The sequence below is a fragment of the Rattus norvegicus genome, chromosome 1 (assembly GCF_036323735.1).
Source record: "Rattus norvegicus strain BN/NHsdMcwi chromosome 1, GRCr8, whole genome shotgun sequence".
In the NCBI taxonomy this organism is placed as follows: domain Eukaryota; kingdom Metazoa; phylum Chordata; class Mammalia; order Rodentia; family Muridae; genus Rattus; species Rattus norvegicus.
The window spans coordinates 201,307,509-201,332,194 of NC_086019.1; the positions used below are offsets into that span (position 1 = coordinate 201,307,509).

General features: G+C 46.9%; 1 protein-coding gene across 3 annotated transcripts in view; it reads left to right on the forward strand.

Moving 5' to 3' along the window:
• The window catches only part of Mgmt (O-6-methylguanine-DNA methyltransferase), a 226,650-nt gene that overhangs the window by 166,677 nt on the left and 35,287 nt on the right, over window positions 1-24,686 (forward strand). For 2 of the 3 annotated variants that reach the window (NM_012861.1, XM_039101590.2), the window contains 1 exon segment: window positions 19,629-19,789. The exons of the other annotated variant lie outside the window; for it this stretch is intronic. In NM_012861.1, the coding sequence (NP_036993.1) occupies window positions 19,629-19,789 (161 nt within the window). 3 annotated transcript variants of the gene reach the window in all.

Below are 24,686 nucleotides of genomic sequence, written 5' to 3' on the forward strand. Positions count from 1 at the left end.
CCTATTAATAAACCCCTTGGTGTTCATGACAGCTATCTAGACCACTTCACCTAGTGCGGAAAGCAAAAGTGTTCTTACGGTTTCTGCCCCTTGCAGCATTTTTCTTGTTGGGTTGGCAGGTCTGGGGGCATAAATTGAGCTTGGCACGGCAGCGAAGGTTCTGGGCAGTCTCCATTTACCCGGGACAATGATGGGTCCTATGAAATACCCATCAACCTCACTTCCACTTGGGGTCAGTGGAGAAGTAGCAAGGCCATCTTCGCACATGGGGGTCTGGGCTGAGGAGAGGTGCATGTAGGAGAGAAAGAGATGAACTTCCGGCTTAGGCAACCTAACCTCACCTGATTTGGGCAGTCTTTAAGAGGATCTGTTCTGTCTTCAGACCTCAGTCTTTTTCCTTTATTGTTTAATTAGCATACAAAGGACCGTGTTGCCCTTAAGGCAGGCTCCCACCTACTTGGTTTATCCTGCTTTTTATCACTGGCTCCTCTCTGCCTCCCCATCCCCCACCCTCCTTCCATCTCCGTGTGACATTTTCCAATGTAGGTACAGACAAGGTCAGTCAGATCCCCAGTAGCTCAGAAAATAGCCCCCAAAATTGACAAATTGGGTTATATGAAGTTAAGAAGCACTTGCCTGGCAGAAAAAAAAAACTATTAGCAAAGAGAAGGTACAGCTTACAGCTTACAGAATGGGAGGAAACCTTGCCATCTGTACTTAAGACAAGGGCTTAATATTTAGAAAATATAAAGGGATAGGAAACACACAAGGAAAAACCCAAACTGCCAATCAATAAGTGGACCAATGAACTGAACAGATAATTCTCAAAAGGAAAATCAGTATTTTGTTTTGCTTTGTTTGTTGTTGTTGTTGTTGTTTTTTTTAATGTTTGACATCATTAGCCATGAAGGAGGTGCAAGTAAACTACTTTGGGATTCCATTTTGCCCCGTCAGGATATCTGTCATCCAGAAAATTAATGACAGCAAATGTTGGTGGGGACATACAGAGAGAAGGTCCTGATACACTGTTGCTGGGATGTAAACTCCAGTAGTCACTATGGAAATCAGTGCTCACAAAGTTAAAAATAGAACTGACAGGTGACCCACTGCCCCACTCCTCCGTGTGTTCCTGAGGGACATTAAGTCAACACCCCACAGGGATACTTGAACCCCATGTCTACTCTGCTGTTCACAGTCACCGAGACATGGAACCAGGCCTAACCATTGAGTGTCTCAGTCCAAACAGGTGACATCTGATGAACAGGTGCGAGAAAGGAGAAAAGTGTCAGGGAGCGTTGAGGTTGGCATAAGACACCACCAAGCCCAGGGTTTCCACAGACAAAATAATCCTCAGACCTTTGGAATCAGTCTTTCCGTAGAGAATATCTCAGGGGCCCCAGATGATCAGCCCTAAATGTGTAACCCTATGCAGATGCTAAGAGATTGTAGGGGTTTTCCTGGAACTGTAGGAGAGTAAAACTCATAGCCTGCGTCATCTTGGAATCCCAATGGCAGGCTCCTGACGAGGGAACTACCTACTGGCCATGGAGATTGAGTTCTGTGGCTGCTGAAATGGTATTTGGGGAAAGCTGTAGCATACCTGCCCTGGCTGGTCTGGAAACACCACATGAAGGGTTCCAGAAAACTCTGAGATCTAGCTAGCCAGTGTCGTTGATGAGTGGAATTGGATGTATATAATGTATATAATAATATTAACTATATATAATATATATATATAGTGATTCTGTTTGCTGACTTTCAAAATCTACTAGATTCTGAGTTACGATGCTTAAGAGGAGATCTCAGCCTTAACAGGAATCTGTGACGACCTGAGTCAGGCTGTTTGGTCTTGACAATTAGCTACACACTTTTGTAGAATCTGTGGAGTCTGCTCTCTAGTTTGAGTGGCCATGCTGGTTTGTTCCAGCCAGCCCAAGCTCTGAAGCCCTGTCTTCCCACTTCTGCTTCACTCCTCCAGAGTGTGACTTGTCCCCCCTCAACCGCCCTTCTCTTCTCTTCCCTAGGGGACCCCCACTGTCTCCTTAACATGTACGCCCAGAGGGAATAGGGACCTAGCCTATGCTGGCTCCTTCCCCAGAACCCATTCTGCTCAGCCTGCTTCCCCAATGAGCAGGTATGCCCACCACCAACTGCTACATACCAAGTATAAAGTGGCTTTAAAATGACAGCTTTCAGATTCCTGTCTATGCTTCGAACTCCTTCAAAGAGCCCCAGACAGTAAGACCTTATGACCGGCCATGAGTGGCCTCTCAAGAACCGATTCCAGGCTGTTGAAATGAGCGCAAAGATCTCACCCAAGGCACAGTGCTGCTGTTTGTGGGGCTTTCTCTCCCTGCACACAACTGAGTAAGAAATGACTCTACTTCTAATCTTATTTATGCAGGGTCATATTTAACCCTCCCCTCTGCTTGAAAGGCTGGCCACAAACCTTTTCTTCCCGTTTGCTCTTGATTATTCTTAAGTTTAAGACAATACACAGTGGCAGATGTGCTTACAACCACCCTCAGTCTGCTTGACACTACATGCTAATGTCAGGTATAAAGAGAATGGCTCCTGCCTTCAGAAGCTTATTTAAATCTCTTCTAAGGAAATTGGCAGCTCTTCTGACTTAGCATCCAAGAAGGAGGAAGCAGACACAGGGAGCCATACTCTGGATATTGAACAGGAACACAGCTATGCCTTTGTGGAAAAATCAAGGGTCTGTACTTGCGCCTCAGATCCCAGGCCCCTGTCAAAATGGACCAATGGGAAAATGGAGAGCGAGGAGAGCTTGATGTCATCGTTAGCTGAGAGGTTTTGCAGGCTGGAATGTGGCTCCTTGTCAGAGTGCTTGCCTAACAGGCATGAAGGACCGTCCTGAGTATGACCCCCAGAACCTCAGTGGATGAGGTATGATGTCAATCCCAGCTCTTGGGAGGTGACGGCAGGCTGGTATTTTCTGTATGCCTGTTATTAGTGAGATCTCACGGACAAATAGTATTTCAGGAGACAGGAGTAATGTGTGAAGGGCAAGGTGGACACACTGGCCAGGTACCCATGACACACACAAGTCTACGTGTGCCATCTAGCCAGTGTTGACAAGGACAAAGAGTATTCTGTGAGTGTCTAGACATAGCTCTTGGCCTCAGCAGACACTACAGTAAGATGTGGAAGAGAGCTGTCACCTCAGTGATACCCTGGTCCTGGGCCTCTGGGCCTTGAGTGTCTTGACTCACTGTATGATTGAGCGTGAGCGCTTGTGCCTTTCTGTGTGTAGATGCCTATGTGTCTGAATACACGTGCACCTGTGTGTGTAATGGGGGTCAGCGGACTGCAGCCTCAGGCATTGCTCCTCAGATGCCATTCACATTGGTTGGTAAAACAGGGTACCCCACAGGCTAGCTTGGCTGGCCAGTGAGCCCCAGGGATCTGCTTATCTCTGCTTACTCAACACTGGGGTTGCTGATGCAGTCACCATACCAGCTTCATTGCCCTACTGTGGGTAAAGTGCTTAACTGATGGAACGAGCTCTCTCTGACCCTCGTTCTTTCTTTTTTTTTTTTCTTTTCAGTCGTTTTAAGAATTATTTCTTTTTAGCTCTTTGTTAATGGTCAAGTTACTCGTTTCTAATTTGTGTTTTATACTCTGTTTTCCCCATAAGATATTTAGTATAAATAATAAGCAGGCAACTACATTTTCACAAACTCCAGACCCAACTACACCCTCAATTCCGGTTTGGTTTTTGGAAGAAAAAAATAGTCGAAGTCTGTTTAGTCGTAAGCGAAGTTCCCAGGAAGACATCCAGTCTTTAAGTAGGGAAAAGGGGTTACTGAGGACCAAGAGCATGGCAGCTTGTGGGTTATTCTTTGTGACTGTGTGTGTGTGTGTGTGTGTGTGTGTGTGTGTGTGTGTGTGTGTGTGTGTATCTATCTGTGTGAGCATGCGCATGTGTGAGCATACAGAGGGATGATAAAGGTCAACATTGGATGTCTTCCTCAGTTTCTCTTTTTCTTTTTGAAGCAAGGCCTCTCACTGAACCTGGAACTAAGTGATTTGAGTAGACTGACTGAACAACAAGGCCCAGGGATCCTCCTTTCTCCAATTTCCAGTTCTGGTATCACAGACTCGAAGTCCTGCACATAGCTTTGATAGGGACATTGGGGATCGAACTCGGGTCCTCATGATTGTGCAAGAAGCACTTCGCTGAGTGAATCCCTCATTTGACACAAGCACACACCCATTTACAGCTTTTGTCTGTATTCCATGGTATCACTGCTCTCTTGGAGACTTTGTGCTTGTCGGCAGAGGGCCACGTGTGTTGGAGGAGTTGAAGAGATTCTTGGCTCAGCTCACGGTCATACTCAGAGCAGTTAGTGGGGCTTGGCAAGAGTGATCTTGATGCTTTGACCTTCTGGTGATTTCTGTGCCAAACCAACAAAACAATACCCAGGAGAGGAGAGCTGACAGGCCAAGAGCCATCTGAAGCTGTGCAGTATTTTAAATTAATTTGGCCCTATAGAATGGGATGGGGAGATATTAAAAACTAAGTCTTTATGACTCATCCAGCCAGGTCTTGGGTCCATGAATATCTGTTGACTCTTGGACTCTGGGTGGGACTGAAACTACCCTTATGTCGCTTGAATATGATTCAGACTGTCAGTTCTTGATATTTCAAGTTTTAATCAAAACAGAGAGGTGGGTAATAAGCACTCAACCACAGACTCTGACATTTATGCCATGCTGACTAGTCTGTGCTCAGTCAGTCTGAGGTTAGAAGTTCAGTGGTGAGCCTTTCTGTGAATGCATGAAGACGTCAATTGAAAACACTGGGACTTTAACGAGAACACGATCTGGCCCAGAGTGCATCAAAATGCTTACGATCACTCCAAACCCTCCCTGTAAGTATACTCACTCCCATCGCTTTGCCTCTATCTCTCTTCCTCTTGAAGTTTTCATTTCCTCATTAACAGTTCACCAAACGCTCTGAGTACATCACAAGAGGCACTGGTGCCAGTTGCTGTAAGTGGTTCAGAGCTGCCTAAAGATAGGTTGGACTTGTGGTAACTTCAGGAAAGCGGAGAGAACATGTGAGCCACTCACACTTGTTCTTCAAGGAGTTCCTGTACCAGGTGAGGTACCACTGTGTTACAGGTTCCTTGCTGTGCCGCCTGTGCGGAAGACTAGGGGAATTAGCCAGCGGCTGCTGTGTGTGTGGCAGAGATCAGGGTAAAGAGTCTGGCAAGATACCAGCCAGGGAGAGCAGTGTGCTTGGCAGAAGTTGGAGTAGGAAGCTGGGAGAGCAGAATCCAGAGGGTTGGTGCTGTGTGCTTGGCAAAGATCAGGATACAAAGCTGGGAGAGCACAGACTAGGGGCTACTGGGTGCTTGGCACAGACCAGAGTGTAAAGTTGGGAGGGCATCAGCTAGGGGCTGCTGGGTGCTTGGCAGTGATCTCGGTGTAGATCTGGGAGGAGACCAGGCCAAGGAGTGCTTTATACTTGGCAGAGGCTGTGGTGTGTTAGAGCCAAGCTCACACCAAGGGCATTGGTGTCGGATAGTGTGGACCTCTGTGCACATGATGAGTTGCAGAGAGATTAGGAGCAGAACAGAAACATGGACCCCATGGGATCCAAGAATGTATGTGTGGGTTGTGGAGGTGCTTTGGGTATGGCTGAGACGTAGGCAGGTTGGTTCTTTGGCTCTTGTGGCTTCCAAGCCCGGTGAGGATGAGATTAGTCAACATTAAGGAGGGAAATGCACAGAGTAGACACATTGAGTGTGTCAGGAGGATTTTAGGATCAGCACCGACAGCAGCAGGGAGCCTAGGGATCTACCTCTGGTGGGTGGTGGGCTAGAAGGAGGTTAAAGAATTTAAGAACCATCATTAAAAGTAGGCTTTGAAAAAGTTAAAGTTACATTTCCTGATCAGCAAAGACCTAATCCTAATACTAGCTCCTGTCTTACTGTAGAACTGGATAGGAAAGAGCAGGGTGTCTGGGACCAGAACAGGGATGGATCAGCTCACCATCATCCAAAATGACTCTGTCCTTAGTGTCATCCTTGTGCACAGGCCAGGGCAGCTGAACAGACTTAACACAGAAGTTGAGTTAGGGCCTAAAGAAGAAGATATATTATACAAAATGGTATAATGCAGGTAGGCAGACCCACAGGGTTGTGGGCTCAGGAGTGATGGGAGCCTAGCTCACTAGAATCTTCCCAGCATACAAGAGAGTCTCTATGAATTTAAATCAAGGGTCCCAAAACCCTCTTCTGCGGGGCCTGATCATAGAGGAATATCCTAGACACTTCTCGATTCTGGAGTATATCCAGAAGCAAATCAACATGGTTGAGTGCTGACAAAACTTTTGCTTACAAAAGCAGGTAGTCAGTCAGGTTTAGCCTATACAGGTTTGTGGGCCAGGGAAGCCTTGAGAATCCTGTGTAAAGAGGTGACAGGAATCCAGCAGTAGCTGCTGTACCGGCCAAAAAGGTTGGGTGATCAGAGACTAGCTGAGGGTCTCAGGGAAATGAAGGATGGCAACACTCTTGGCGTTTTCTGACGGAAACCATGAAGTAACTTTGGTGCACGTGGAGACACCCAGGGCCACTTTGACCTATGCATGTTCTAAGGGGGCTCTGCAGCTGACTTCAAAGCTTGTGGCCACTCCTCATCGCCAGCCCCAAGTATGGGAGGGAAGCAGCATCCAGTACTTATTCCTGGGTGAATACAGCTCTATAATGAAGCTTAGTAGGGCAGGGAGTGAGCTTCCTAAGATCTGTGCACAAGACTGAACTACTTACCACAGAGGATTTACGTCTGTGAGAGGGTTTCCCAGAGACGGTCATGAATGCTTATATCCTGCACCCACCCCACCCCCGGGCCAGCATTAGCCAACTGCTGCTCAAGAATGGCAATAGGCAGAAATGCAGTCGCTCCCTCAGGACCATGCCTTCTGGGTAGCGTCTGTATTTCCAGGGATCCAGGCACTGGGGCTTACACAGGCTGGCAGTCTGCTGAAGTTAAAGTCTTAAACATCTAACCAGTACAAACATAAAACGCTGTGTCTGGGACAGTGGATTGCAGTTGGGAGATATTTTCACATAAAAATTCCCCTGAGTAGGGCAGGGGGTGTAGCTCAGTACAGTGCTTGTCTACATGCCCAAAGCCTTGGGTTACAGCCCCAGCGCCACTTACAACTCGGAGCGGTGGTGTGTGCTTGTAATCCCAGCACTCAGGAGATTGAGGCAAGAGGTTCAGATGTTCAAAGTTACCTCCATCGACGTAGTTCTTGAGGCCCACCTGGAATACATGAGATTCCATCTGAAGGAGGGAGGGAGGGAGGGACAGAAGGAGGAAAAGACTGGAAACTGCAATGACTGCAAGAACAGACGTCTGTAAGAAGATACATGTGCTGGCACACAGAACAAGATACAGGGGAGCTAGAACATCGCACCAGAGTTCCTTTGGAGGTTGTCCTCAGCAGGATGGTCCCTCCTTTTCTATTCATCCCTGGGACCAGTGGCAAAGTCCTGATGTCAATCTAAGAGCGCAGAAATGCTACTCTAGGCTCCAGGGCTTACATAAGGGGTCTTTCCTAAGCTTGCTGTCAGAACAGCTCTAAATAAGTGTCTGACTGTTTTGGCTAGAAAGCCCTGTGACCCTCCTCCCCCGGGATACCCTGGAACTAGCTCAGGCTCATGGTCCACAGACCTGACCAGGCTGCTTGAGGTGTGACAGCCTCCCAGAGGGCCACACTGACTTTTGGAAATGAGGAGACAGCATATAAAATAGGACTTTGCAAGCAGCATGGGGCAGGAGCTGTTAAAGCGCCCACCCGGTTCAGCTGCAGAGCACACCCTGCTGCAGTCTCTTCCCTCATCGCAGTTTCTATTAGAAGGGCCAAGGGTGTAGCTGAAAGGAGCTTGAGTCCCTGGAAGGAAGACAGGTCCTGGGAGAGCGGCCAGCACCGAGACCAAAGAGAGGGTGGGCATGCAGCTGAGTCCCATTCGAAGTGTGATCTCATCCCGGGTTGAAACCCTGGCTTCTCCTGCCAGTGACAATACTCCTTGAAAAGGCACAAATGTTTTCTGCTTCTTGTAATCCACTTCTTGCAAATATCAGTGCTCTGGAAGAAAGATTTATTTTAATAATGTGAGTTTTAGGGTTTTTTTTCCTGTGGTTAATGTTGTTTTATTACTCTATATTCTTTGCCAGAAAGTGCATTTTAAGAGTTTCAATTCAAAATTAAATATGACCTCAGTGTTTTAAAATACAATTACATTAACTGTCCATTTAATAGTTGCTTAAGATTGTTTGGCCACTAATGCATACTCAATATACTTGTGTGATATTAAATACAGTATTTTTTACTCCACTGACCAGCTAACATGACTAGCTAACATGTCCCAGCTGCAGCAGTTCACGGGAGAAACTAGGGCCTTCTCAGAAGTGAGCAACGGAGTGTTGGCCAGTGGAAAAGTCTTGTGCTATTATGTATCGCACGCTGGGCTTCTCCGTGAAAATGCCACAGTGTTTGATAATAGGGAACTATCTATTATTTATTTAGAACTGTACAAACCAATTTACAAGTCAGGTAATTTGGTGGCAGGATTATTTATTAATGAGCCCAGTACACGAGTTAATGGGGCTAAACCCTTCGGAGGTCAATCCTCATCTAATGCCTCTTGGAAAATAAAAGAGGTCTCATCTTCAGCATATTTAGCTACTATTTTAAATTTTAAGTCAGATACCTCACTATTAGAATGAACATTTTTTTCCTCTCAACAGCATGACGGCAGAGAGTGAGTCTCTCAGCTACATGGTGGTCCGGTCTATGAACCGAATTGGGGTAATACGCTTTAGCCGTGTTAACATCAAACGCTTTCTTCTGGGTTGTGGGCTCAGGGGGAAGAAGCCTGGTCCATAACAAAGGTGACAGGTACCTCTACCTGCTTGGGAGAAGAAGAGATATTACAAAGGGGCCTGGCTTCCTGGCCCTCCTTTCTTCTGGGGCTGGAGTAGGTCTTGTCACCATCTTCAGGTGCTTTGCCTCTAGCGATCTCCACCCATTGTTCCCAATATCCCACACTCCCAGCAGGAATGGGATGATGTGCTGTTGTGTGCCAGCTTTGGGCTTCTTCATGGTCCTCACATTCTCCTCTGACCTAGAGAAGTTGATGCCTGCAAGTTGACAAGGCTGCTGCAAGCCATAGGTAGTGGGGTGGTTCTCCCCAGTAGCATCTCTTCAGTCCTCCTCTGGTAATAACTCAGTGGATTCCTCTTGCAAGATTAAGAGTCATGATGAAAAACTGAGGATGTGGCATGTGGCCTTCATGTGTGGCCTTTGTACCTGATGGGATCCAACACTTTCTGCAGTTACAGGAGGATAAGGCTCAAGGCTTTGCTCTTAGCTGTTGACTTTTGGCTTGTTTGTTTTTCACATCGTGCAGTCAATGGGGATGATCATACATAAAGGAAATCCCTTCCTTCATCTTATTACTTCAAATCTGCACCGTTTCCGGGCTCTAGTTGTAGAGGCCATTGAAGCGAATAAAATTGACCATAAGGCCTAGTCCCAGGCCTTAGCAAACCCCATTATTCTGTAGCCTGCAAGCAAGCCTGGGAAAGCTGAGAGGTGTAACTTCTACTGTCTAGAAAACCTCTGGTTATTCTCATTACAGAATGGTTCTCAGCAAATTACTCACTGGAGAAATGGAATCTGAAAATGTGCTTTGGGTGCACATGGTGTAAAGGGTCTCCTTAACAACTTTGCACCTGCACAAGATATCCATTCATCAGACAAATATTGTGTGCCAAGAATATGCTAGATGAATCAATAGGGCTGGGTCTGCTCTCTAAAAAATCATTTTGGTGGAGTGTTCATAGTTTGGCTTCTTTATAAAGCCCCGCTTTAATTTGCCATCTTGTTACACCTTGCAATCTGGGCCTCACTTCTGGAGGTTCAAAAACTGGGAAGGTGATAGGTTTGTGGCATTCTGGAAATAGGCCTATTCTGTGACCTTTTCTAGGGAGAGGTCAACAAACATCTGTGCTCCTCAGGCCACCAAGAACAGGCCAGCGAAACAGTTTCAATCAAGTCTAATTTGGTAAACTAATGAGTTTATCATAGTATCCCAGAGAGAGCTTGAAAGACTCTCCAGTAACAGCATCACCAAAAACCCAACTCTAGGGTAGATCACAACTCAAAAGAGCTCTCTCTCTGGAGCTCCTTGCCCACCTTATAGGCATCTCCACTAAAGAGTCTCCTCTCTTTCCCAGTGATTGTTCACTACCTATAAACCTAGTAAGAAGCCCCAAGGATCTGCTTTCTCAGCCTCTTGAGCCTTGTAAGTTTCATGAGCTTCCTGAATCTTAAGGAGCCTCCTTCCTTTCAGGAGAGATTTTTTTCTTTTTAAATTCAGAGGAAACATCTACACAGAAAGACCTCTTACTTGTGTAAAGGAATTTTATGTCCTATGGACAAGTCACCAAATAGCTTTTAATCATGCCTGACATGTCCTAAACCTTGATAAGAAGCAATAAATCTAGACAGAGTTTGCCTTGGGTTGTTTTCCTAGGTTCAATCTTTAAAGGACCCTGCTTTCCCAAGGCTACTTATTTGTGAGTCTTATGATATGAATGGGATTGCCACTAGAATGTCCCAGTCACTCACCTTGCCTGTTAACAGTGTAGAGAGCCAGAATGTAGGTTCACATAACACTAAAACAACCATCTTTTACCCCTCTGGGCAAACTATCTTGAGGTTCCCAACTCCCGCTATTTATTCTTCTCTCTCAACTCTTGTTCTTATGGAAAGCAGAGGCCCACTGCCTGGGGATTCATTCCCCAGGCCTTAACAGCATATGTTCCAGAGCATCTCCTAGATGTCCTTGCAAACCCTTAAGGGCATAAGCCAGTTAATCCACAGCACATAACAATCTTATGCACTTACATCTTGCCTCATGAGCAGATATTGACTGTCCTTATTACAACATGTGGAGAAAGGAAGTGATTTCCTTACTCTGGGGGCTTATGTGCACACTGGAACTGGGTAGAATAAGGCCAGGGTGGAGTCCTTGGAAGCCCCAGAAGATGAAACTATGGGTATGCATGTTAGTCCAACAGAGAAACCAGAAAGCAAAGGATATTTGCAGCAAGTGGCTCTGTTTGCAGCCATGGCACTCATGGAAACCAGTCAGTAGGGAAGATGCAAGTGATTGACCAGATGCCCCATTTGAGATCCCTGGAAAGATAACATAGTGGTAAGTTCTGGGTATAGTCAGTCTATACACTGTTGTTCCTATTTCAAGGGCTAGGACCCCCCCCAAAAAAAACCCTTTGGGAAACAGCCTTTTGGAAATCCCAGCAATGTGGTGAGCCAGAGGATGACTCTTGCAATTTTACAGATGTGTAAGCATTTTTATTTTAAGAAGCTAAATTAAACTGTGGGAGAGGCAAGTACCTTCTGTGGCTAGAACGCGGAAAAGCCTGTTAAAAAGCTGCTTGGCGGAAGGAAGCAAAGGCAACATAGACGTGAGGCTATTTGAACTCTTTATTTGCCACATTTACAATATTAATAACAGTGTTTCCAGAAGTTGTCACATCAAGTAAAAGATCTTCATTCCAGGCTGTCTTTGGGGGCCAAATTGAGACTGGATGCATGCATTTAATAAATTGTAGTCTCAAGTAGTCATTTTTGTAAATAATTAGTTTCAGCGAAAGAATAAGTTAGCATATTGTATGCGTCTAATGTTGCAGGAGCACATACAGCAAACTTTGCTATTAATCAACAGTCGAGCACTGCAAGTGGGGTCTCATACATAATGAATTGTGCTTAAGCCTCATGGGTTTCTTGATAGAAAAATAAAAGAAAACACAAGTGTAGTCAGCTTTTGAATAAAATTTAACTAGATTGCTCTGCATCCTATAATTGTTTTGGAATCATTAGGGACCTGATCATTCATCTGTAGTTTTAGGGTGTTTTTATCTTCGTCTGTCAAACAGTAGAGACTTTTAATGATATGTTAAAGTATTGATAAAATAAGATTTTTCTTTTAATGACTCGCATTAAAAGGTATAAAGGTATATATAGCCTTTTTAAGGACATTCTAATTGCTTGCATGTAGTATTTAAGCTGTCTTTACAATATGGTTTTAATTGCTGATGTGTTTTAAGACATAAGTATTCTCAGAAAAAATAAGTGATCCTTATGGGGAGGAGTTTAAGGTTTACATAAACTTTTCTCCCCCTTTGCAGATGTTTTAAGACACTATAGTAAATTCTTTTGTGGTTTTATCAGGTTTTGAGTTGTTTGAGATAAAGTCTCATTATGTAACTCAGATTGACCTTGAACTCAGGATCCTTCCGCCTCACTTCTCTTAATGAGCCTAAAATTTTGAAGGATTGGTGTGCTCATGAAAAATTGATACCTAGCTTTAGCAGCACTCTTGTTACCATCCAAAGCCATTAAATGGGAAGTTGCTAAATTTCATACTGTCTCCCTCATACTGTTGACCCTGGGACAGATATCATTTGATGGCTTCTGATGGTGTTATAAAAATAGAACTCGCGTCAGGGACAAAGGGGCCATGAGCTGCACAGGAACAGCCCAGTGAGGTCCTGCTGAGTTGATGTTGGAACCGTCTGCTGTAGGTAAAGGGTGTCACCACTGCCCTTCCTGTAGGCTGACGCATTTCTATCTTCCTTCTAGAAATGACTGCTTTTGTGTTGCCTGTTGGCCTGTCTGGCATGATAGGAAGCCTCCCATTGAGTGAGAGTGCCTCTTTAAAAGTATGCGCTCTGTTGGTCACCTTCCCAGCTATGATAAAACACCCAAGGTTCAGAATTTTCGAAGAAGAGGTGTTTATTTGGGCCATGTTTTCAGTCTGTAGTCACTTAGCCCCTATTGTCTCAGGCCTCTGTGCAACAGAACATCATAGTAGTAACACATATTTGAGAAGGCTGCTCACCTCACTGCAGCCGGGAGAAAGAAAGGTGAGGCCATGACTCCGATATCACTTTCAAGAGCACACCCAATGACTAACTCCTTCCAGTCAGGCCTCATCTAAAGAGTCTGCTTCCCCCTGTAGCAGCACAGGCTGATGATCACCTTCACCACATGGGCCTTTGGAGGACATTTCAGAACCAAACCATAGCAGGTACAAAAACAAGGCTCTTGAATGCCACTCAGGAAACTCTCTTGTTATGAGTGGTGTGTATTCTTGTCTTACAATACTAACTAGCATTTTATACATGCTAAAATCCATCCCTGTTTCATACTTATTCATCCTACTTTACTTTCTGTGGCTGTGATAAAACACTGACGAAACCAGGGGGAGAGGAAAGGGTTGGCTTGGCTTACGCTATGTAGACCATCCTAAAGGAAGTCAGGGCAGGAACTCAAGCAGGAACCTGGAGGTAGGAGCTGAAGCAGAGGCCACGAAAGAGTCTGCTTACTGGCTTTCTCACCCTGACTTGTTCAGCATGCCTCCTTGTATAGTCCAGAAACTCCTACCCAGGGGTGGCACCACGCACAGTGGACTGGGCCTTCCCACATTGATAGTTCATCAAGAATATGCTCTACAGACTTGCTGAAAGGCTAGTCAGGTGGAGGAGGCTCTCAGCTGAGATCCCTGCTTCCCAGGTATACATTAACTTGACAAAAAGTAAGCACAACACTTACTTTTGTTATCCTTATCTTTCACAGTAGAAAATACTGTCCTTTGGCTGGGCAGGTAGGAAATCTGTGACACCAACTTGTGCATAGTGAGGTCATTACCACAGCCCTATTAGTGTTGCTGGGCAGTATGATCCCAGTACAGCACCAGTTCATACTGGTGCACCTCTCTTCTTCACCTGTGGCTCAGCTTCTTTGTTGAGGTGGCTCTGTTTGCTCTTTTTTGTCATTAGCATCAGCTCTTTAACACCCCCCTTTCCTATTCTATATCCTAAAACCCCTCTGGAAAAGTGGACTGTCAGAGCTGCATGTGAGTGATGCCTGGACAGCGCCCGCCACCAGGCAGTGCACGGCAGCCAACACTCATCATCATTCCTTCAGGAATTGGCAGGAGAATGGAGAGTCCTTGGCAACTCCCATCAAATGTGGGGTTGTCTGAAAGGCATAAGTGGGAGCCACTGCTGTTGCCCTGTGTACCTCACCTTCATGTCCCCTCTATCTGCACAGTTGGCTACAGGTGCCTGAGGAAGGGGCCACCTATGTAGGCACTCTCCCCAGTAAGCCATAAATAGGATCAGATCTTCACTGAGTCGGAATGGAAAGTTTAAAGGCTTCATTCAGTCTGTCTTTTTCTAAAAAGTGGTCTTTATTGATAGCAGGTAGCATAGTTTGTTTCTCGTCTTCAATCCTACCCCTGGAAGAAAAATGCCTGAGTTTTAGTGGGAAGGGCATAATTAGATGCAGGACACATCCATCAAACACAAGCCACTAAGCTAGAGATCTTCTAAATTAGACATAATTGTGCATGTGCCAGCACGGCAGAGCAAGTCTCCACACGGTGTTTATAAAGTCACCTTTGCTGCTGTTGTACCTCAGTGAGCCTGTGAAGTCTGGAGCTCCATCCCAGAGTCCCGGAGGCTCCCCCTGCCCTCCAAACCACACATTGGAAGCCAGAGAAGTCAAGGTATGCTTGGCCTTGGCAATGTTCCTCACCTGTCCAGTATGCTGCGTGTAGCCTCAGCTCTCCTCCTATTAAGAGCCCTGCCAGGAACTCCACAAGTTGCCACACAGCTTCCTCTATACCAGGTAGAAGGACACAGCCTATATCAGTTCCTTGCCAGAGTCTGGAAGAACTCTGGCCTATAGAATTCTTTTGTATGACTCTCTAGTGTCATAGTGAAAATTCCCAAAGCATAGATTGAAAATTCATCTTCTGGGGGTGGGGAGAGGCTGGGTCACAGAGGAAAGGGCATGAGCATGTGATCTTGTCATTCTGCATCCTGGTTGTTCCATAGCAACACCCACGTTAGGGGTGACTGTCATTACATGGTGCCATTACACGTGACTGACTCTAAAGAAATCATAGCCTATTTTCTTATATCACATGGTGTTTAAAGCGAGTACATTTATTTTACTGTCTTGGGGAGGTAGAAGTCACTGAGAAATGAGCCCTTAGTGATTCTCTCCTCCGAGAGACTTCCTGAAGCATCCCAAGACCTGTATTGCGAAGTCTCCCATGGGCCGGGCCATGTTTTAAATTGTTGGGCGAATCCGTACTCTGGGAAAGATGGGAGGAGGTGGTGACAGCTGTGCCCTTTAGGTTCCCCTTGTAGCATGGCATGCACATGTCATCACTTGGTAAAGAACGAGGCCCCAGGCAAGGCTCCTATGGGAGGCTATGGCTTTGCAACACCCGCTACACAGAGCCTTGCCATCCCCAGTCTCCACTCGACAGGATTCAGAAGTCAAGATGCACAGCACTGAGGCCATCTCCCTTGCTCTTGACTGCGTCACTGTCTCTTGTGTTCTGTTCCTCATGGTGTCCATGTCTCGACATTCAAGCTTCACCCAGGAAGAACAAGGCTGCTCATGTGCTAGAAGTCTGCAATGGGGCTTTGGAACTACTTTTCTTTACTAAGTTAAGAGTTGGAAGACAGGATCTGCACTGCCATGCACCATGGGTGATCCTTTCTCAAAGCCAAGGAAGGGAAATGGGTTGAGGCCCTCACAGACATCTGTAGCAACACAACTGCATGTGGCCTGTTCCGTGCTCTGGGAGTCCAGGAGGCTTCTGTATCCTGCAATGACCAACAGTTGTTAGTTTCTTGAAGAAACCCTCAGAACAGGCTTAGTTGACCTGAACCTCAGTGTTAAAATGCCTCATCCTCCATCCTCCCATGGTAGCATGAGGAAGCACAGTCTCTTTTCTCAGCCCTCAGCCTTCTGGAAAATTCCAATACCCAGTTAAAAAGCAAAAGAGGAGCCTGTGTCCCAGTCTTCACCACTCTGTTCCTCCACGGGACAGATGACATGGGGACCTAGAGAGCTGGGCTGAAGTCAACCACTGGGGTTGGAACAAGTGTTTCCAAGGGATGCCAAGTGCAGGGCTGAGCAGTTCTCCGAGGTTTGCATCTCGTTCGGGGCTGGTGCTGAGGAAACCCGGATGTGGTATTTTAAAGAGTGGGCCATGGAGCCCCTAATTATTAGAATTTCAGGGTTCGTCAGCAGGGAGGTCTGGAGAAACTCCTACATCATAAGGGCAGCCGTTAGCACTGCTGTCACGCCATAGCTCTTTCCTGGACGAACAGCAGGGAAGGTTGGAAGAAGAGGGCAGGGCAAGAGAATAAATTTCATTTTATTGTAGAAATGGAAATTTGTGTCATGGCTTTAAAAATCTGGTTTTATGTGTGTGTTTAAAGCCATTCATTTTAAATGTAGCCCCATAAATCCTTGCTTCGGAATCAAAGCTGTTTAATTACATTTCACCCATGGCTAGTTATCTAGTATCGATGGAGGAAGAGTTAAAAAGAGAACCCCAGAGTGAATCAGAGGTGAGATCTTTAGCACAAGCATAAAAAATCAATTTAAGATGAATTTTACCACTATAAAAATTCTTCACGTATCCTTTTAAGAACGGGAAATGCTAGGAAATGCGGCTTGCCCTCTGCAAGGTGGAGGGAAGGCCACCATGGGCATCAGAGGCCTCTGAACTGGGAAATACAGAAACCCCAGATCCATGCTTTAAGGTGCTCTCACACACAGTGAACATTGGTGTCCATCAGGACCCTTATGTGTGGTGCCCACTGCATCTACACTAACCTGACCTGGGTGTTGAGGTACTAGTTAGTCCTAGCTACCTGTCTTATCTCTACCTACTCCACCCCACCCACCACTCCTGCTCTGTGAAGAGTGGTAGTTTGGTGCAGGACCAAAAGGCAGACTTTCCCTCTTGTGTCTTTGGTTGAGGGTTTGTGCACATGGACGTGAATTACTCACTGACAGACCAAGTAGGTGGAGTGAACCCTGAAGATGACAGGCTGCTTGCTGGCCACCTCAATCTGGAGGGACCTGCTTCCTTCCAGCAGACACCACACGTTTTTCCTCAGTTTTCACACTGTCCTCAGGGACCAGGAGGGCAAAGTACATTACATATTTCTCCATCTCTCCTTTTAGACACCCATGATACTCCATTCACTTAGCTACAGAACCAGGATAGAATGACTGAGCATGTATCTTTAAAATTGAGTAATATCTAAGCCAGGCACGGGCAGAAGTTCTCCCTCCCGTGATCAGACGTTGCTAATAGGAAAAGCAGTCAGGGCAGTGAGACAGTTCCATCTCCCCAGGAGACTCCCATGAGAGGCCTGCAGTCTGCATGAGGAGCGAGCTGACATCCCTGGGGCCCACCTGGGGTACACAGGCAGCATCGGCTTGAACTGACAGTGCATCTGTTTGGTCAGGCACAGGGCTGAATGGGGGCCTCGTGTAGCAGCTTCAGAAAGGCCTGTGATGGCCACAGGATCAGCCAGGTCAGGGCTTGGTTGTGTATATGTGGAGGTAGAGAGTGCAGAAGACAGCCTCGAGAGTCATTCCTTGGATGTTGTCCATCTTTTTGAGACTGGGTCTCTCACTGGCTTGGAACTCACCAAAGAGGCCGGGCTCTCTTTCCCTCCCACAGCACTGAGTGTGCACACATGCCATGGGTTCGAGCTTCTTCACTCTGGCACCAAGAGTCAAACTTAGGTGGCCGTGCTTATGCAGCAAGCACTTTGCCAGCTCAGCTATCTCCCCAACCCCTCCAGGCCTGACTGCTCCCCTCAGCCGTCCACTTCTGCCCCAGTATCCTCATGGATTGTGGCTTCTTTCTCCATCCATCCTCTGTTCGTTCCCGGGGGCCTGAGTGTTTAGATGCTGCCGTTTCTGAATGACTTCCTGCCCTCTCTGAAAACAGCACAAAGAAACCCTGTTGTGCATCCCACCCTGTAAGTATTTGTTGAAAGATACAAGGACTTAGTGAGACACAAAATCCCTCAAGGAGACACTGCCTTAGGCAGTTAAGCACCTACACAGGCCTGTTTGCAAGGCTCTGCCTAATGTGTGTCACTGCCCTGGGAGAGATCTGTAGTACACACACAGGGAAGGAACTGTGTCCTCCCCAAACATAAGATCCTTACTTAAAGCTCTCCCAGCTCATGCTCATGGAACACCCTGCCATCGGACCTTCTGACCCTGCTTGCCCGGCTCGTCTTCCTGTGACTTGAGACCTCCCTGCCCTACCTCTGAGGTCTGACCCTGCTGGGTTTTGCTTTAGTCTTTATCCAGAAGCTCTGATAACTCCCATCTGTGGAGCCCATCTTGGCCTCCACCAGCTTTACTCAGGCGGCCTGACCTGGGCTCTCCCACCCTCAGCCACACCCCTAATCGTACCTGTGTAGGGCCCCCTACCCAAAGCTGAGTAAAGGCCTTACCTCCTGGCCAGGATGTCCATGTGTGGAGGAGACCCGTGGAGTGAATGAATGTGCCAGCCTTCACCATAGGTAGGAGCCAAAGGGGACTGGCGAGATTAAACATCCAAAGAGTCTTTGCCCTCTACACCATCCTGACCTTTCTACCTTCCCATGAGCACTGACACTGGGCTGCCTGAGAGGTCCCAGAGAAGCTGTACCCTCCAGGCCCAGAAAGTCACTTGGAAGCATGCTGCAGCCTAGAGCCTGGAAATGAAGAAAAGGAGAAAAATCACCAGAGAAATCAGATCCAGTGTCTATGCCTCTTGGGTGTGGATCCCAGAAAATTGAAGCAAAAACAGAATCTGCCATAAAACTCCAGGCTCAGAGCCCAGAACACAGAAATGCCCTTCCCTTACAGCCTTTAGTGTTCTTAGCCTGGGAAGCACAACCCAGAGCTGACCCCAGCTGAGCATGAAGAGTGGGGTCCACGTAGGGCCAAACCAAGGAACAGAAGATGGTCCCATGCAGGAAACAGTAAGAAACCGTCCAAAGCTTCTATGCAATATTCCTGTTTTAAATTCAAGGACATCCAGAGGACAGGGACTATGAGAATGAACAGGATGACTTGATACTGAAGCACCTCCAACTAGACACCCGAGGAAGGAGAGGGGGCCAGCCTGATAGCCTGAAAGCATCAAACGTGCAAGGTGACGTCACTTCACATCAGTGCTAGGGAATGTGGGTCAGTGTACCCATAGGAGCTTCCAACAATGGAGCCCAAAGCCATCTGAGAAGGGATGGCCCTCTGCTGTGGGGATTCAGGGTGAGAGGTAGGATGTGGATAATACAGTCTAATTACCTGATGTTTAGGGGAAATGTTAGTGGTGATTACCTGATGATGCTGACTTCCAAACTTAGACGGCAGACATGAGATGTTCCTGTGTGTCAGTTTGCTGGTTCCCATGCCCAGACACTGTGCATTCAGAAGCTCAGAATGCATGATTTGGGCTCTCCCTACACTTAATAAACCTGGGGATAGAACACCAGGCATGGGAACTGCTGTGCCTTCCTGCCCAACATCCCTCAGTGGCCATTTCTGTTATCTGCAGTTCTCTGTATGTCTGGCAGAGACACTTAGTGGGGAGTGGCTGGCAGCCTTCCCCCGTTAGCTGCAGTAGGTATGCTTTTCACACATGTGGTCACTAAGCTTCTCATCCTTTCTGCAGCCCCACAGAGGCTCCAGCCTGTCCTGAGGTGCTCGGTGGGCCAGAGGGAGTGCCAGAGCCCCTGGTGCAGTGCACAGCCTGGCTGGAAGCCTATTTCCACGAACCTGCAGCCACAGAGGGGCTTCCCTTGCCTGCTCTCCATCACCCTGTGTTCCAGCAAGGTTGGTACCCACGCTGCCTTTGGGGAGCCTGGCTTATTAACTATGGCTGACATCACAGCTCGTTTACTGACGACACAGGCTTGGAATTTTCACATCGTCTAAACAGGCGGCATGCGGCCAAGCTGAAGGCCGTAGGCTAAGAGCTCATGACCCCGCCCATTCCAAGTGGTTATGTTAGTTTTGGCACATGGTCACATAATTCTTGGCAAAAGCAGTAAAAATGATGCATGCAGATCAACTCTTGACTCTGGCTTGGCTGACAGGTTTAAATAGGAGCACATCTGAATGGCAGTAAATTCTTCAATAAGCTCACTGTTAACTTAAACGCTCTGCCTGCCAACGGCACAGACAATGAGCCTTGTATCTGGACAGTTAGCCACTTCCGGGAAGTTCCTCGGTAACAGTGACTGCAGAGGCCACTCCACCACTGCATTTTCCAACTTACCACAGATATACTGTGAAGGATGAGTTTAAAAGTGAATTGCCTGAGTAGAGTTTGCTAAGGGCGCCTGAAGCCTCCCAGTAACCTAAGAAAACATCGCATTTCCTCTATAGCTGGTCTGGATCTGTTCAGCACAGGAAATTAATTACTACAGCTATGATGATTCTGGGTCTATAGCCGAGATTTATTCTGCATAGTGATTTTTATAAGAAATCGCTTACTATAAATGAATATATATTCACATTCAGACAGATACATGGAAATACATATGTCTCCTTAAAGGGGAAAAAAACCCTGATTTGTAACTAAGGTGGATTTAAAGCAACCTTGAGGTTCAGAGTGATGTTTACTAAATTTACTTTAAAGGGGCTTGAATTGTGCCTGGTTTTCAGTTCACACTTGAAATATGGAGTTGATATTTAAACACACACACACACACACACACACACACACACACACACACACACACACACACACGGTCAAAAGCCCTCTGAGGTCAGACTGATGCCAGACCAGAAAGTGAGGGGTAAAACAGGGCATCTATTTTATGCAAATAAACTGAAAGGACAGCCAGAATGAACGGGCACCTTGTTCGTTCCTGTGTTATCTGAAACTGTGTTCTCAGAAGGCTGTTCTCAGCGGGGGGACCAGAATGTGTTTAGGGGTCTCTGGGAGAGGTGGGCAGATATCTGCAAGGCTCCGTGTGTCCAGTGACCACACCTTCATCATCCACCCTCTGGGGAAGAGAGTTTGGCTGTGTGCCTCCCTCACTTCGAGTCTGACTGTTAGCTGTGGCTCAGGTGACTGTAACTGTCAACACCTTCAGCTACCAGCACAGGGGACATGAGTTGATATGGAGTTCAAGGAAGTGAGACGAAGAGACAGCCTCTTCAACTACAACCACAATATCTCATTGGGGTTTCCATCTGAACAGGAGAGAGCAGGGGTGGTGAGGGGGGAGGGAGGGAGAGAGGGAGGGAGGGAGGGAGGGAGGGAGGGAGGGAGCCAGCCCGCAAGCCTCCCTTCTTCTAGGCCTACCAAGGACATCCAGTAAGGTTCAGGGTCTCAGGATAGAAAACTGTCTCACAAAGGCAGAGATGTCTGTGTAATGCCATGGGGTAGTAGATGAGGTGTGATCCAGTAAAATCCTAACCTTGGCCTGAGACTGGTTATGTGGCTGCAGGAAAATTGTAGAGGCCAAAAATTGTAAGGAAATGACTCACTTTTGGCAAGCCAGACAGTGGGGTCTGCTGGCCTGGTGCCTCCAGGGTCCAGAGAAAAGCTTGTCCTTACACAGACCAGGCCAGACCTGGAGAAGATGTGATGTGTGTCATCTCATGGACAGGGTAGGGTGACAACCAGGAGTGGCATTAGAACAGCCAGGTATTCCTCTGCAACAACAGATCCAGACTGGAGCCCTTTCACCCTCTCTGCTGCTCCTGTGCTTGTCGCTGGGCTCCCAGTTGAGTTACCAGACCCACAGAGTTCCCAGGCATATCCCCAGCACTTCAGGAGCCCACACCAGGCCCACACCGAGGCAGCAGGTCTCTGTGGTTGTTTGGAACCAGGAGATATATAACTGTCAGAATAAGGGAGCCACGGGCTGCCCCCAGCTTTGCAGTACAGGTGAGCACTTCCAGACAGACAGGTATTAGGCAGAGTTAAATAGAACCAGGCTTCTTACACACTCTTCTTCCTGGAGTGTTAAGAATTCTAAGACCCAGGCTGTTAGCTCCCAAGGTCACACGGACCAGGCCTGCCTCCGATAGTTAGTGGCTTCTGGCAGTGGGGGCAGGGGTTCCCACGCCCCAGCATGTGCAGGTCAGGTTTTTTCAATTTAGTGTAGTCATTTGCTCCTGGGCAAGGACCAGGTGTGCAGATTTTACAGTTTGAAGGAGGGGGTAGGGTTGGTTAGGGTACCCTGGCTGACATGGAATTTATTGGGTCTACTCCACATGTGTAAATGACCCACACACACACCAGCTTTGTCCAGTTTGCGTCTTGTAATGCCAGGGAAGTAGATAGCAGTACAGAAAGTCTCACTGAGAGAGCATCTTGGGATATCTCAGTGTGCCCTGGAAGCTGAGGGCCCTCAACCAGTCTATTCAGAGCAGAAAGAAAGTGGGTCCACTTCAACTTGGAATTAGTGTTTCCTTTGCTCATTCTATTCTCTGTGCATTTTTATTTCTGGATTTGTCTGGCATGCTTCTGTATATCTTTTGGGGAAGGTGTTTGTTGTGGAAAATTTTTGGTTTGTTTGTTTCTATTTTCTTCAAGATTTAGTCATGGTCTGTCCATTTTTAAAAGAACAGGATTATGGGCTCAGAGAGATGACTCAGAGGGAATAGTGCTTGCTGTCCAAGCCTGACTACCTGAGACCAGATCCCAAGTGCCCATGTAAACAACAGTCTCAGTGGAGCACGTCTGTTACCCCAGCGTTCCATGATTTCCGATGAGACAGGAGAATTCTCAGAAGCTACTGGGCCAGTTAGTGTGCCCAGTGCCCTCTACAATGTTGAGGGAAGGATAAGGGGGATCCTACCTCAGACAAGGTGGAAGCAAGAACCAACCACACCAATGTTGTCTCTAATCTCAACACATGTCCCATAGCATGCACTCACCTGTGCTCACGTACAAACCCGTACAATTATAAAATGTCCTGTGGCACCAACTCACCTGCAGTGTTTCACGGGAGGCATCCTACAGAGCTTCTGGGTCTCTTGACCCACTTTGGCTGGGACCATGTCGGGCTGGCCCTGTGGATCACAGGCTTCTCCAGCTCCTTAGTGTCTTCAAATTTCTATATGCATTATCTGCCCCTCCCTAGGAGACATCAGACCCCCGATGGGCAGACACATACCGTACTTGAGAATTAGTGCTCTAAAAGAAACTATCTAACTAACTCTGGGGATGGAAGATAGCTCAGTGGTAGAACAGAGCTTACCTGTAGTAAAATGCTTACCTGGCAAGGCCATGAGTTCAGTCCCCAGCAGTGCCAAAACAATCAACAAACAAATAGGAAATAGTTTTCAAGTCTTCTGACCCCTGAGTGCTTTGTGCAACATGATCCACCCTGTGTTGGGTTGATGTTTCTTGGAAGCTGTAACTGTGGATTGTTACGCTGCTGCATATGGACAGGAGAAGCTCTGGGCAGTGTGTATGTATGTCTACCTAACCTACGAACGTGTGCAAGCGGAGCAAGAGGCCCAGGCATTTATTTTTGCCTTGAGAAGAGTTTGCTGAGGTGTTCTGCACGTCACCAATTGCTTCCAAGTCACATTGCCCTTAGCATCACAGGAGCGTGGCCAGAAAACCACCGCAGCCAACCAGGACCATCAGGGGATTATCTGCGTGCTTCTGGCTGAAATATGTGTCCCCTTTGAGGTAGCCTAGGAGTGATGCCACAGTGCTAAGGGATGTGAGGGAAGGAAGCAGCTAGATGTGGGAGAGTTGCTTCAGAGCCTAGATGTCCACGGGAACTATCTAAAATAGACCCAGTGCTGGGGTCACCGAGGGCTTGAATACAGTACAATGCCATCTCAGGACAGAACCACAACCTGCCAGACCCCAAGAAATTAGGGGGTATCCCTCTGTGCAGAGTCCATGACCAATCAGCAGTTGCACTGGGAAACCTAGCAACCAGACAGCTAGATGTGGAGCTTCAGAGCCAGGCCCAGACTTCCATCCCCACAGCCCTCAGCGGTCTCTACCAACTAGAACTTTGAGTGGTGAAGGCCTCTGTTTCAGGCTGCAGAACCCCACCACACAACCAAGCTGTGTTTAGCAGAAGGTCTTGGCAAAACGCCAGCCAAATTCGAAGTGCTGACACAGAGGACCCCTGTCATAGTCAAAAGAGAGCATAAAGAGTCTCTGCACTCATAAATGCTGCTTTTGTGGGAAAATATTTACTGTAATTAACCCTTGATTTGCCTCAGTAAATCTCTGAAAGTGTCTGGGAAAAGTTAATCCCCTTGGTTATGTCAGCACGTAGAGGGGGGCTGTCTGCAGAATCCTAGTGCTGGATCTGGGTGTGGCTCTTCTCCAGGGACGGTGTGTTCAGATTTCTGCAGGAGAAGGTACAAACCACCTTACTGCGTTCTTCAGGAGGTTTAAATTTGAGGGGAGCTCTGAATATGCAAATTACCTATCAAATCAATATTTTAAAAATAGAAACAGGTCTTTTGCTTAAAAGCAGTTTTTAAAGTTTTATTCTGACTGCCAGCACTAGATAAAGTGTGGCACTCATAAAGAGAATGCTCACATTCGTATATTCTGTTGTCCTAGAGCATTGTGTTTATATATTATAGGTAATCTTAATCATTCAAAATTAGTGGACTCATAGTAGGACTTATTAACTAGGCAGATAAATAATATTTTAATAAAGGATGCATGGAAATTGTACTATAAATTATCAATATTTTAATATAGAATTAGATCATATATTATCAGTATATT